This window comes from Mytilus trossulus, chromosome 8, assembly GCF_036588685.1.
Source record: "Mytilus trossulus isolate FHL-02 chromosome 8, PNRI_Mtr1.1.1.hap1, whole genome shotgun sequence".
Lineage (NCBI taxonomy): Eukaryota > Metazoa > Mollusca > Bivalvia > Mytilida > Mytilidae > Mytilus > Mytilus trossulus.
This window is the reverse complement of record NC_086380.1, coordinates 57,827,203-57,842,119: the sequence shown is the minus strand read 5'-3', so window position 1 is coordinate 57,842,119 and position 14,917 is coordinate 57,827,203. Positions and strand designations below refer to the sequence as shown.

The 14,917-nt window shown below is 32.2% G+C and overlaps 1 protein-coding gene across 3 annotated transcripts; it reads right to left on the bottom strand.

Annotated features, from left to right (window-relative positions):
* Positions 1–1,342: 1,342 nt before the first annotated feature.
* On the bottom strand, positions 1,343–14,520 carry LOC134681188 (calcium release-activated calcium channel protein 1-like). 3 transcript variants are annotated; one of them, XM_063540686.1, is made up of 3 exons: positions 14,410–14,520; positions 11,386–11,566; positions 1,343–2,030 (listed from the first exon to the last, which is right to left on the bottom strand). In XM_063540686.1, exons 1-3 carry the CDS (start codon positions 14,424–14,426, stop codon positions 1,524–1,526), a joined length of 705 nt encoding a protein of 234 aa, XP_063396756.1. In that variant the 5' UTR covers positions 14,427–14,520; the 3' UTR covers positions 1,343–1,523. The 3 variants fall into 3 exon arrangements, with proteins under 3 accessions (XP_063396756.1, XP_063396755.1, XP_063396757.1); XM_063540685.1 differs by lacking the exon at positions 14,410–14,520 and adding an exon at positions 13,347–13,432; XM_063540687.1 differs by lacking the exons at positions 11,386–11,566; positions 14,410–14,520 and adding an exon at positions 5,338–6,673.
* Positions 14,521–14,917: the final 397 nt, after the last annotated feature.

Sequence of the window (14,917 nt, the reverse complement as noted above, 5' to 3'; positions counted from 1 at the left end):
ATACATTTTGTGGTCTGACAAAATCTCAAACTCTTAAAAGTCAGTGTAATTTGAGTTAGTGCTTTAAAATGTGTTGGATGTTATAATCAAAGAAAAACACATATAACAGGCTATTTCATTTCTTGTGTTTAAATTTTTTAATAAATTCAATGTTTATTTGGTATTATGATCTTTTGAGCGGTTAATTACACTTTCCTCACAATGTATTTTGGTTATAGATAGTGTTGTGCGTGGCACAGTACATTTCAGTACAGAATAGACATGGAATTTATCAAAAATTTCAATAACAAGAAATCAAGCAAATTCCATAATTTAAAATAATTCCAAGTTCAAATAATAGCCTGTTCTGGATAGTTTGGCAAGCAAAAGGTGATGTCATAATGTTTGAATAAAGATATTGACTTGTTTGCTGTAGTAAAAAAAATATTTATAAAATTTAATCTTCATACTTGAACTATATTTTAACAAAAACGTATATATGAGAATAAAATATTTAAAAGGTAAAGAAAAAAATGCCTCAACAGACCCAACATCTAACTCCTTCATATAAGCGATTAGTATAGCACATTCTACGTCGTTGTCTCAAATAATTGAGCAAACATCATTTTCCTTAATATCAATATCTCAATTTGCAGGGGCGGATCCAGCCATTTTAAAAAGAGGGGGGGGGGGGGGGGGGGTCCTAACCCAGGACAAAGGGGGGTTCCAATTACATGTCCCTATTCAAATGCATTGATCGTCCTAAAAAAGGGAGGTTCCAACCCCTGGAACCCCTCCTCTGGATCTGCGCCAGATTTGTATTACTGTAAAAAAAACAAAATACAGTAGAAACTTTTATAAATTGAAAAACATCATAATTACAAAAGTTTTATACATTAATCAGTAAAAAAGTATTAAAAATATCTTCTATATTAACACAAAATATATAGCAAAATGTGAAGAGATTTGGTGTAGAAAATATAACACATTTTTTTAAAGAAACTTGAGAAAATAAAATGCACAAAAGACCGGACATTATAATACATGTTAGACATTTCATGTTTATAATTTTTAAAAGACATTTTTTAATTTGAGCATGTCCAGTATTGAAATACTTGAGGTAAATATATTGCAACACTTTAACAAGAAAGTGCTTTTAAATCTTGTGGGAAAATTTAGAGCAAAAAAACTTACTGGACATGATTAAAAATTGTAACCAAAAATCCTAAACACAGAGAATTCTAAGAAAGATTCCATCTGAAAAAACACAAACACAAAAACATATCATTTTTGCACACTTAACTTTTGAAATCTTATTTCTACCAACAAAACAATTCATACCTGTTAAAATGGGGGGAAAAAATTATGTAAATGAAAAATGCCAAGTAGTACTATCATACTACACAAATGTAATTATGGCTACAAGGTACCAAACATCTACAAATAAGGGGAGATAATCATATAGTTTTAAACTATGCCTTCTTAAATAAATTTTGCAACAACAAGTAACAAGAACAAAATTGATGTTAAATAACAAAATAGATTTAGACAATTTGTATGCCACCACTGTTATGGTTATTCATATCTATATCATTGGCTAGTCTCGCTAACTCTTCTATGTCTTTAGCTTTCTGTTCAACTTTATGCGAAATTAATTGTCGATAAAAATGGAATGAAAATATTATAAAAATAACTCCCACTGGAATGACCACAGCTGTCGACGCCCACGCGGCTCCTTTATTATTACCGATTCTCTTCACATCAAACTTGACCCAGCATATTAGCACTATTTCCGTCAAAAACAATAATATTCCAAGTCCTGTTGAAAATGCCCATGCCATTTGAATTAAAATGTTCATTTTTTCATGCGGAGATTCATTGACGGCATTGACATTGTGTACATTGCTGACGGCCTCTATGTTTGGTAAGATACATGTACTAATCATCAAGGCCAGCAGATGTACAGAAACAAGTAACGTGGTACACACACTAAACACTATCAGAAGAGCTGGCGATACATCTTCTTCAATCTGTATTTCTACCAAAGCAACCTGAAAATATGAAAATGCATTTATAAACAAATTGATAAAACTGTATTGATGCTATAATAAATTGACTGTGAAATAATATGAAATTACTGTGTCTAAAGTACTAGTATTAAATCTTCAATTGTGTTTTTTTTTTTTTAAACAGGTTCATGTAGGTTTGGAGAACAGGGACGGATCCAGCCATTTAAAAAAAAGGGTTCCAATCCAGGATAAACCCTGGCAACCATATTATATCCTCATTCAAATGCATTGATCGTCCCAAAAGAAAAGGGTGAGGTTCCAAAAAAAATTATGGGTTATTTAGTTATACATAGATGCTTCAAAAAGTTTTACAAATCAACTGCTGCCAAACTGAGAGAATAGTTACTCAATATAATATGGTTAATTTGAAAATAAAAAGATATGGTATGATTGCTAATGAGACAACTCTCCACAAAAGCGAAACTTGCAGAATTTAACAACTATAGTCTATAGGTCATTGTATAGTCTTCAACAATGATCAGTAAAACCCATACCGCATAAAAAGCTACCAAAGGTGTCATATTGAAAAATACTTTTGGACTGATTTATGTACCAAATAATGCATGTACTTTTATGTTAGTCTTGTTTGTTCCCCCTCCCCCTTTTCATATTTCCAATGCATGTATTACATACACTGTTATACTAGTACTCTTTATTAACCCTATTTTAAAGAAATACAAAATCTATTTACAAACAGTTCACATGATACTAATTTAAACTTGGTATAAATAGTAGACATTTTGTAATACACACTGTTACAATTAATGCTCAATTGTTAAAATTATTAATCTTTTTTAATCTTTTATGAACTCATAACATACATTTAGAAGGCTTCCTCAAATATTCAAAAGAAAAGTACCTTTATTATATCAAAATTCTCTAAGATCATTGTAATTGAGCTGTGCATTTACATAAGTTTTCAATGTGCTATTTTTGTGCACCATTCAATTTTTAAACCTTCTTTTCCTTCTTACAAATGAACAACTATTGATGCATTCATACCATCTACAACTGGATTTAAAATCACAAGGCACTTTTGACAAAACAGTATTATGCTCGATGACCTAATATTCAAAATGTCGAGACCTTTTTACATACAAAATATTCCTAACTCATTATTAACATACATGTACTATCACCTCTGCACAAGTACAAAGTAATTATTGAAAAATAATTATGGGCAAGATTAAAAATCACATACAATTATTTAAGATCCCTTTAAAATCAAACAGAATAAAAAACTAAATCAAATCAATAAAACTGAGTGATGAATTATTGACACAGAGATATATCTAGCCTGTTAGTAATTTCAATAGTGAAATACAATGCATAAACAACTGGTATGAAAAGTTTCACAGCAAATGAACCGAGACTGAGGTACCATATATTCTGGATTAAAATGGAAATGTGCCAATACTTATATAACATGACCTGCATACTAAATATCATTGAAATACCACAAGTGGTTCCTGCTAGAGTGAATTAAATGCATGGACAATAGAGATTGTGTCCCGTTCAAAATTTTTCTAGTCAATTTCATATAAAAACACTTTTTTCTTCACACAAATATTTTGAAAACATTTGTTTTTAGAATCTTGAAAACCAGCTGATGAAAACAGAATTGTCTATTTATTTAAATATTTTATGGTTTTGTTGTCAGTTGTTTTCTTCTGATGTCTATACACTGGCAAATTATCTCCCTTATTTCATGCAAAAGTATATATCTAGACTTATAAGGGAGCTACCATTTGATTTTTATGGGGGGGCTAGGATAAAATTTGAAAAAAATAGGCAGGACAGGAGTTTTGAGTAAAAAAAAAAGGCGGGATGAGACACTTGCAAAAAAAAAAAAGTCAGGACGACAATTTAGGTAAAAAAAGTCAGGATAAACTTTAAAAAAAAAAGGCAGGACCGAACAGAGTGAAAAATAAAAAGGCAGGACCGAACAGAGTGAAAAATAAAAAGGCAGGACAGAGATTTCAGCTAAGAAAAAAGGCAGGACAAAATTTTTCATCCTAGCCCCCCCATAAAAATCAAATGGTAGCTCCCTAAGTGAGTCAACAATCCACCAAAGTTCAAATAAAGTGGAAGTAAACAATTGTAGGCACTCTGCACAAAATCATCAGCCCAGAACAAAATTCTAACTTGATCTGTAACTTTTCAAGATAAAACAATAAAGCATGAAGAAAGAAAAAAACCCTGGAAAACTGATTTGCCGGACTTAAGGATGCATTGACAGACAGACAGACAGCAAACCTAAAGACTGTCCCTTTTGACTTTGTTGATAGAGGACTAAATATACATGTGTTAACACATTCTATACTGAGGGGGAGGACAGGGGTAAGGGAGACCGGGAGAAAGGGGTTAGGAGAAAGGAGAAAGGGGTAGGAGAAAGGAGAGGAAGGCTGGGAGAAAGGAGAAAAAGTTGGAGAAAAAATAAAATATGAAAAAATACAATATCTCTCTTTTTTTCGGTAAATTAAAAAAAAAAATAAGGAGAAGAGGGGTAGGAGAAAGGAGAAGAGGTTGGGAGAAGGGAGAAGGGTACCCCCTGTCCTCCCCCTCTATACTGGTTGGTTGAAGTGTGTGATTTAATCCAACAACATCATTTTGATTTGGTCAAATTATCTTTTGTGAAAACGAAATTGTTGTAATTTATGGACAAAGTAATATGTTACTGTAAAAATGTCCAGAGAGTCGACAGTCTGAGTACATTTTCAGATTGCGGTTGACATTTCCTGTCATATTTTTTATCAGCCTTGTCATGTTTATTTTCACATAGAATTAAAAATATTCTAAACTAAACAGGTATCAGTCGTACAAATAGTTTGATCAAATTCATCATGGAGAGTCCACATTATATTTGAATTAGTAACTGTCAATTCAGAATTTTTTTCGGAGGTTTCAAACAAATCTTCATGTTAGCTTACAGTCTTAACTCTTAGCCACAGGTCTAGCAGCCTGAAGTTGTAAATTTGCTTTAGGGCCTTTCAAATATCATCTCTACAGCCAGTAAAGGCTAACAGAATCTAACTAAAAATTTAATAATTTTGTAAAACTGGTATATAATATTTTAGAGCCGAAATGGGGACCTAATCCTTTGTAAGTTCATCATCTGATCATAAAAACAAAGATAGCTTTGGATGGAAAACACAGACTTATGAGCTAGGCAGTGCAAGTTAAATTTGAATAAGCAGTGGGACTGTATTTCTCACAAATTTTAAAAGTGTCAGATCCCTGCTGAAAAACCAGTAGAAAACTCCCCCAAAACTAATTCAAATTAACTTACCAAAGCAAATCCTGCCAAGAGTGAGGATGTATGACTAGAAGCCTTTAGTCTAGCTTTACTATGATGCAAATATAACCAATTTCTTCCTTCTTTAGTTATTCCCATTTTGGACATTTTATAAAAATCAATTCACAGTTTAAACATAAATTTATTAAAATGTTTCTAATCACAAGACATGAATAAATCCAATCAAAGAGGTTGTATGACCTTTTAAGTCCAATCAAGTCAAAGTTCAATCTCCTGAGAACAGTCTCTTCATTATAATTCCTATTCAAAGTTATAAGTGGTAAATTCTAAACCATCTGTCTCGGAATCAATAAGACTTAGTTTTTCTGTTGCATGTATTTATCTATTGATATTAATACATGTACTATGTATGCAAATACATGCTCCAGTACTAGTTTATCTACATGACATACATACATATATTTCAACCACTTTCAATATCCGTTTACACTACCAAAACTGTGAATGTTCCATTTATCTAGATGTATATCTATTAAGTAGTTCCTTCCCAAAAAACTTTACAATATTTTTCTGACCAGATTTTAATTTCCTCAACCAGTTTTTGAGGTACATGTACTATATTATGCATATTAATACACAGATGATATGAAATTGATGCACTGCATATATGCATTTAATAAGTTATATTATTAAAAATCTGTTCTAATATTTGATTTGATGAATAAGGTTGTCATTTGCATACACAAAATCCTATCATTTATGATCGATGCATTGTATGCTTTAATTTATTATATACGTTTAATATTTGATATTGTTAAATAAACTTCTCATTTGCATAAAAGAATTCCTTCTATTTATTATGTTTACGGCATACAGGTATCATATTTACATATGAATAATTCTCCATCGAGAAACTAGTACACGTATAAGTTCAAAAAAGAATACTCCATCATTTTCTTCCATTTAGTACTTGTCAATTTTAGATAAATTGAGCAGACATATTAATTATTTCTTGTTGACATTATATTTGAATTTCCACAAGGCTTTCACAAATTGTTTATAATTTGCACTTGTCAATTAACAGTTAATTAATCACTATACACAATGACAAATTCACTAATTAAAGGTAGGAATAACAGATCCTTGGACAGGTAAATAACACACCTGCAAACACCTGTTCAATGGTCACTTATTAAAACATCAATCCATTTTGTCCTTTGTCAATGGTCACTTATAACATCAATCTACTTTGTCGGCCATGCCCTCTGGACATTGTTATGCACAAATCTTTACTTTTATTATAAGCCTTTTATCTGTGACAATATCACTGTCTATAGATGTAGGACAGATTTATTTATCTTTCTGCATATAAATTACCTTTATTTACCCTACTTATCAAGTGAATATACATTTAAATTTAGAGATTAAGTCCAGCGACTCTAGGAATGGTCAAAGTTGTATCCCAAACTTAAATTGTTACGAGATTACCTCCAGCGACTCTATGATTGGTCAACATTGTATCCCAAACTTAAGTTTATTGTTACGAGATTAGCCGAATTCAATAAAAAATCTGTATTTTTTTGTACAAGTCCAATATCTTCAAGTTTAAAGATCCGACATTCCAAAAGTAAATATGTTTTATAGTTTACAATGTAACATGAGTTGTAATATAATATATATATCAGTTAATTTGGATAAATATATTAAAAGATTCTGTCATGAAAGACATGCTTTTATGAAAGTATGAATGTTTACAATAGGCCTACAGCACCAAATGAAATCTTGAACGGTATCCAAATGTATTGTATGTACATGTATATAAATATGTCATTGAATCTTTTATCAACAGAAGGGCATTAAACTTTAAAATACTTTTTCTCCCCATGGCAGAAATTATCTTCAAATAAGAAGAGAATAATTGATTGGTCTATACCAGAGTTAGTCATGGTTTCGTGATATATGAACTGATGAGTTTGATGGAGTCAAAAAATCTCAAGTTCTAATGCCAGGGGGAAAAGAATTGAATGACTTAGTACCAAGAGTCTTAAATCAAAATCTCTCTTACATGTCTTAACTTGATTGAAATATATAGTTAAGCATCTGCAAGGTTGGGTGTTTCTCAATAAGTAATTTTGAACTGGTGTCTCAGTCCAGAGACTTGTCATTTTTGCCATAGTGAGTCCATTTCAGTCCCCATGACAAAATAGAACAAGGAAATTACATCAAGTTTGTTAATTTTCCTACTTTTTTTTTATATTAAAAATGACAATTTTTGTGCTCCCTCAATTGATATAACAAATACATTATACCAAGGATTTCATTTTGTATAGTAAGACTCTTAATATACAAATCCTTGATTATACTAGTGTATCTTTAAAAATGAAAAGTCTAGTAGTTCCACTTTAATTATTCGAATCTCTCAAAAAAAAATGGCCAGATTTCAATATGACACCTCATACTTTGATCAGAGCAATAAAAGAAAACTCTCAAAATTTACATCAAACAAGTACACATTCAGTCAGGGGTACTACTCATACAAGTGTATTTTATTTACTTGAACAAGTAAAAAAAAATATACACATATAAGTAAATTTGTAGGATACTTATACAAGTGATTTTTTTTTACTTGTATAGGTAAAAAAAAATTGGCTGAGTTATGTCCCTTCGGCATTCAGATTTTTTTACTTGTATAGGTAAAAAAATCAACCTTTCTTCTTTTGTTAAATTTTGAATATTTCTTTGCTCTAATAGAATTTTAGATTGTGTACCCTTTGCAGATGTCTTTACTAATCATTTAAGTGTAATTTCATGGACAATGAAAGTCCCATTTGTCTGTTATCTTCTAAACACTGCTCATTTACAAGCCCCAAAGGAGCAATTTTTGACGGCCTTGCGCAAATATACAAGATCTTTGCTCAATCAGTTTCTTTGATGAATTAATGAGATGAAACATTGAACTTTAATGAAAAAATTTGAGCAAACCTGGGAAAAATCATTAAAGGCATGATTTTACACCTCAAAACTTGAGGATTTTTGTTGGATTGTAAGAAAAATTTACTTATACAAGTAAATTTTTCAGAAAATTAAGGGGAGATTATTCAAACATTATTTATTTACTTATATGTGTATATTTTTTTTCACTTCTTCAAGTAAATATAATACACTTGTACAAGTAGTACCCCTGACTGACATTGGGGAGGGGGGATAGGACCTTTATCAGGACTCCAGGATCGGGTGTTTTTAAGCTCGGGATTTTGAGATTGACCCTTTCAGGATCCAGGAACTCTTGTTTTCGAATTTCGGGACGTCTGGATTTTCTTTATTTTAATTCGGGACCTCGGGATTTGGTGTTTTTAAGCCCGGGATTGGGATCAGGACCCCTCCTATCCCCCCTCATTGGGAACAATAGATAAGTTTAAAAATTAACAAATCTTGGAGTCATTTTACTTGCTCAATATTGTCATTGGAACTAAAATGTAAATGATAATTATAAGCAACATAATTTCCTCATCTCACTGTTTGGACTCCCTCTGGTCAAAAATAAGAAAACTCTCTTAATAAACATCTAAATAAACATGACAAAGACACATTGTTATAAAAAAATTCATGGGAATGCCAGTTTCTTTCATTCAATAAAAGGTCATAAAACATTGAGTTCTGATTTTTCCTCTCACAAATTTTAAATTTCTACCATTATGACTATGAGACTGCCAGACTGACACTCTGTCATCAAGATCATCATTACATTAGTTACATGACGTTTGCACTAACTTCAACAGAAACTAAATATTCTAATTTCTAAACTGTTGGAAGACATTCAGTCTCTCAAAGATTTCTGAAAGAATGTTGTGCACCTGTTTAATTAAATGTCAAGAACAGTAAATCTGTACCAGCATAACTTTTTGTATTTAAACAAAGCTTGCATTGATGTTTACCGTTTTGTTTTAGAATTCACATTTACTTTGGGTTTTTTATATATGTTCCGGACCATATGAGTATTTGGACCATACGCGTATTGGTTATTAACGGGCCGGACCATATGAGTATTTGGACCATATAGGTATTTTTTCAAATATACAATAGAAATAATACGTATTAAATTTACATTTCAAAAGCTACATAAACATTAAATATTGATGCCACAGTCAGTTGATCTTAGTTTCATCACTTATTGTATTCGTGTAAGCTTTTGTATACTTGTAATGCCATTCACACGGTGCCATACATGTAGCTTTTCTGCGATTGCTTATTTTGGCTGCCTGCAGTGATATCGACTCGGACAATTCTGATGTGTCTAGTCAGTCTACAGTGTTTTTTTTAAGAAACTCTAGATCTCCAATATCGTAAAATGAATATCAGTGTCACAGATCAAATTAAATAAAGGCAATAGCTATTTTCTGGCTCTTAAATGCTATTTTATCGGTCTTATAATTAAGTTTGAAATAGAAGTATAGAAATAAAAGAATAGAAAAAAATAAAGAAACATACACTTTTAATATTTTACTTATAAAAAATGTCTTAAAAATATCATGATATTTAAAAAAATATCATGATCCTTGCCGGTGATGTCACCTACTTCAAATAATAAAATTCCTTTTACAATATGTTCATTTAATTTTGACATCTTGTTATAATTGTACTTACAAATAGTAAGTAACATTAACTGTGTGAAACTGTTTTTTTTATAATTTTTTTAAATATATAATAAAATGCCATTTTAGTGACGTAACAACCAGAAGGGTAACACCTAATGAAGAGTTTAAAAGTATACGTGTTGATTACCCCGACCATACGCGTACGGTCCGACCATACGCGTATGGTCGGACCATATGAGTATATACCCATATGGTCATGACCAAACGCGTATGGTCCAGATACTCATATGGTCCGGAACATACATGTATATATATAATATATTTCAACATCTCTAATAAACAATTGATAGAAATTTAATCAATTCTATTAAAAAAATTTAATAAAGTTAAAACTCAAAGAGACAACAACACCATATACAAGACAACAGCAGAAGGTCACCAACAGGTCTTCAATGCACAGAGAAATCCCCCCACCAAGCTGGCCCCATAACAAATATATATATACTACTAAGTTCAGTGATCATGAAGCCATACTACATGTACTAAACTCCAAATTGTACACAAGAAACTAAAATTAAAAATAATACAAGACAAACAAGGGCCAGAGGCTTCTTAACTGTATGTATGCACTGGTAAATTCCTTTGTTATCAGAAGAAACCACCTGACATTTAACCCTCTAGATCTGTAAGGGTACAGTGGAATCTGTGTACACTCCCCTTTGAGTTAAGGGAGATGTCTCACTAACATATACAACATTTTTTTAATACCCACCCCAACACAAAGGGAGTGCTGGGACACCAAGTGGTCTGTTTTTTAGGTGGAGGAAGCCGATATACTTGGATAGAACCACAAGGACAATCGATGGAACCAGACAAACCAAAGAAAAATCAGAAGATTGATCTCTATGTCAACGGAGGGGACAACTTTGACCAACGGAGGGTCAAATTACCCTTGTCAAAATAATTATGACGTCTGGAAAGGTGACGAAGGAGTCCCAGAAAAAAAAAAAAAAATAGCCTTGCCAGACGTCATAATTATATGGACTAAAAAGTACTCGTACAAGTTTAAACTCCCGTTTGGGAAGCAGTGAAGTGTATAGCAGAGTAAAAATCACCCCTGTGTCTGATGTACTGAGATTTCTAGCGCCCAAGGCAAAACACAGAAGAAACAAAAGCCAAATTACAAACAGTGGCGCATTAATACATTGACAGAACGGGCAGATTTAATACTGCTGTTCCTCAATCCCAATCTTAACCAGTGCATACCAAATTTAAAAGCACAAAGAAGAAAATACGTTGAGGAAAACCGCACATTGGGACAATTCGAGCCAACACACATATTATTGATAAATAAGTCACATTGATCAGTACAAAAAAGTCAAAATGCAGTAGCATGTGCCATACGGTAAGGAATCGATTTTCTCATTGAGGTAAAAAAAACTAATGCGTAAAAAGCTGCAAACATATATTTTAGTTCCATTCTTACCATTGCGAATCCTGACAGTAATGCTGACGTAGAACTTGATGCTTTGAGCTTGGCCCTGCTGAGGTAGAGTTTCCTCCACGTCGCGGCCTGTCTATTGTGCTGATTTCCACTCATTTGTTTCACATAACTTTTGGCCAACCAGTCTTCATATGCTGTCTTGTTGTAATTAACTTGCATATGGCTGGAGATTTAAATGACATTAGATTTTAATCAGCAATCAAAAATATCGAGTGACAGACCAGAAACAACGGGAAACAGTTTATTTGGTGCGGTCAATACAAATTACAGATTTTTCATAATTTAGTGACGATTTCGAATTCAGTAAAGATTATTAGGTCTTAATCATAAATTTCAATATTGTATATCAAGAATATACCTTAATATGATTCAATCCAGTGTGAATTGATCTAGGAAATATTTTAAACATATCTAATATTGACAAGCTTTTCTTTAGTTTCGTTTTGATATAAATATTTGGTAATTTAGAATATCGAACTTGCTAAAAATACATCATCCCAAACAGCTCCGTGCGCGATAAATTTTTTTTTGGTTATATATGAAAAACTCTTAATGACTTGGATTGTAACTTTCTTTTGTCGACGTTTTTTTATTAAATAAATTTGGCCCTAAGAGTTTGATGGTTTTTTTTTGTAATCAGAAAAAACTTGCACCATTGTGACACATTTTACATTGAAATAGTTGTGGAACATTAAACTTATATTACAAAATATCTTCCTTTTGGCACATCACATTAAAAATAACGACGATATTACCCCTCAAGTATGCGATATTTGTGTTCAGTGGTTTGGGACACATTTCAGGCCGGGATAATTTTTAACAGTTTTTACACAATTTACTTTGGCCGCCTAGATCATGACCCAAAAGGTGTTTGTGGTTAGGGATTCGATATCATCATTGGAAACATTTGGCTACAGAATATTTTGGATTCTAGGTTGGGGCCAAGGATTTCCTCAGATTTTAGGTAAGAGAAATATGCGAAATCATATTTTTTTTTACAATATATCAAAAATTTACTGACTTTGAACATACATGTTGGAGGCTAAGAAAAAACGTAAAATCACAAAAATACTTAACTCCGAGGTAAATTCAGATTCAAAAAGGAAAGTCCCAATGGCAAAATCAAAAGCTCAAACACATAAAACGAATGGATAACAACGGGTACTGTCATATTCCTGACTTGGTACAGTGTTTTCTTATGTAGAAACTCGGCCGAGGATGGTAGATTAAACCCAAAAATGTGCTTTAATTAATGAAAATAAATTTGTTTAAACTATTTATCACAAGGATTTTGAAATACTAGTAAATCCATTACGAATAAAATTATGTTCATTTTTAAGTTTTAGGATGTAGTTGAAATTCATGGTCATGTTTGGCATACTGCCAACTGTCACTATTTGCGGGTGTTTCCCCCATGAAAGCTCCCAAATGGAAATTTTGAAAGAGCAAATTTTGTCCACAATCTTAAACAAAACAGTTAATTTTATAAATGCTATAAGCTTTTACAAGTATGAAAAACCCAAAAAAAAACAACTTTAAATTGCATTTAAACATGTTAAAGGAAGGGTTTTTGGGATCACAAAAGTCCTCTTGCATGTAAAACCCTCATGGAAATTTTTAAAAGTTGGCAGGTATGGTTTGGCCTAAAGGGAATTTTAACCTTGTCCTTTCTATCAAATAACACTATTATTTTGTAGAGACGCACACATCGTATATAGCCAAGAAAAGTTGTGAACATGTTCAGCCTTAGATTCTTCAAAAGAGTTGCGACACCCGATTTACCGAAGAAATAAACCATCAGATATATCGGAGCTTCTTGCAACCAATTAAACGATTCAAAGGCAATACATCTGACTTACGGAGCAAACCTTTTTTCATAGTTATTTCTGCTTTCAATTCAATCTTTTACTTGTAAAATATTTCTAAAAGTATTGCTTAATTACCTCAATGGACTTGAGAAATCAGAGTCATTTGTGATGCCCTTCATGGGGTGTCAAATAATCACATGCTCACAAATGTTTGCCAATATAATCACATAGATATAGGAAGATGTGGTGTGAGTGCCAATGGGACAACTCTCCATCCAAATAACAATTTAAAAATTAAACCATTATAGGTTAAAGTACGGCCTTCAACACGGAGCCTTGGCTCACACCGAACAACAAGCTATAAGGGCCCCAAAATTACTAGTGTAAAACCATTCAAATACTCACAAATGTTTGCCAATATAATCACATAATCATTAATTTTTGTTTCAAACAAATAATCAGATAATCACAAAACACAAAACACAGCGAGTTTTTGATTATCAAATAATCATGAAATATTTCGTCTGGTAATCAAATAATCAAATAATCCCATGAGGAGCCTCATATGTCTCCGGAGAAATAGAGTAGCGGAAAACTTTTTTTACTCTGTTACGGCTCGATGATGTGTTTGTATAACTGGCGAGTGGTTGTCTGTAATTCAATCTTGACACTGTCGTCATGTTTGTTAAATCAGGAAATTTGGTGTCAGCTGGGACATACTATATATATATATAGTTCATATTGTGGAACAGATTTTTGGTTGTTGTATACCAACTCACAACGTCCGTGTGTTGACGTTTTCCTATGAAAATTACAAGAAAACAAAAATGGTCCCATTTTTTACTACATATTCCGATGTAACTCGATTAAACGTACAAGACTAGTGTGCAGTCGGAAGATATGCCATTCGGTATCGTGTAACCTAACTGACAAGCCCTGCCTAGCTGTGTATTACTGAACCATATTAAGTGGGAAACACAGGATTCCGTTTGCGAATTTCATTATTGATAATAAATCAAGTTCTATTTCAACAGACAATATCTAGCCACGTCGTCAGTGAATTGACAAGACTGTCTAAAAAGCAAATTGAATGAAATTTATACTTTGAAATCACATTGTTATATAAAGTTGGGACTTATATAGTCCTAGTTTTCAGTTAAAGTTTAAACACTTATTAAATGTACCATATTGTTATTACCCGTAAAAATAGTGCATTTCTATATAGTTATCCTGTCCAGTAATTGAGACAATGAGTGGGTACACTTTCGGCCAGTAATTGCAAACATGTGGTTATAATCCCGTTACAGCTATAGGTCACTGGAATAGGTCAAACAGCACATAACATGTACGTAATCCTCTTATAATTAACCAACCTGCTGCTACGATATGTACGTGGTTTGATAGTTCATTAATTCGATATGATCAGGATAAGGATAATGTCTGGGAGTTTATAAGAGGGGGTCCTTCTTAAAAAAAATCGATTATTTATAGTTTTTGCTCATTATTAACATTTTTAATACTTTTAACCCTCAATTACTCTCTATTTTTTTTTTTTTTCCTTTTTTTTTTTTTATATATAATACTTGTATACGCCCGTTAATTATGCTCTATTAAGACCCCATCTAGACCCTCGTGTGCCTTTTCCACAATTTAAAGATTGGATTATGGGGATGACGAGGAAGAGTCACTTTCTTTTTGTACGAATG

Excerpts from the sequence above, each read along its gene's own strand:
- LOC134681188 (XM_063540685.1), bottom strand. The coding sequence starts at position 13,390 with ATGAAGGGCATCACAAATGACTCTGATTTCTCAAGTCCATTGAG. Across the intron at positions 11,567-13,346 it reads GATTTCTCAAGTCCATTGAG|CCATATGCAAGTTAATTACA; the intron begins GTAATTAAGCAA and ends TTAAATCTCCAG. Across the intron at positions 2,031-11,385 it reads TACTGTCAGGATTCGCAATG|GTTGCTTTGGTAGAAATACA; the intron begins GTAAGAATGGAA and ends TCATATTTTCAG.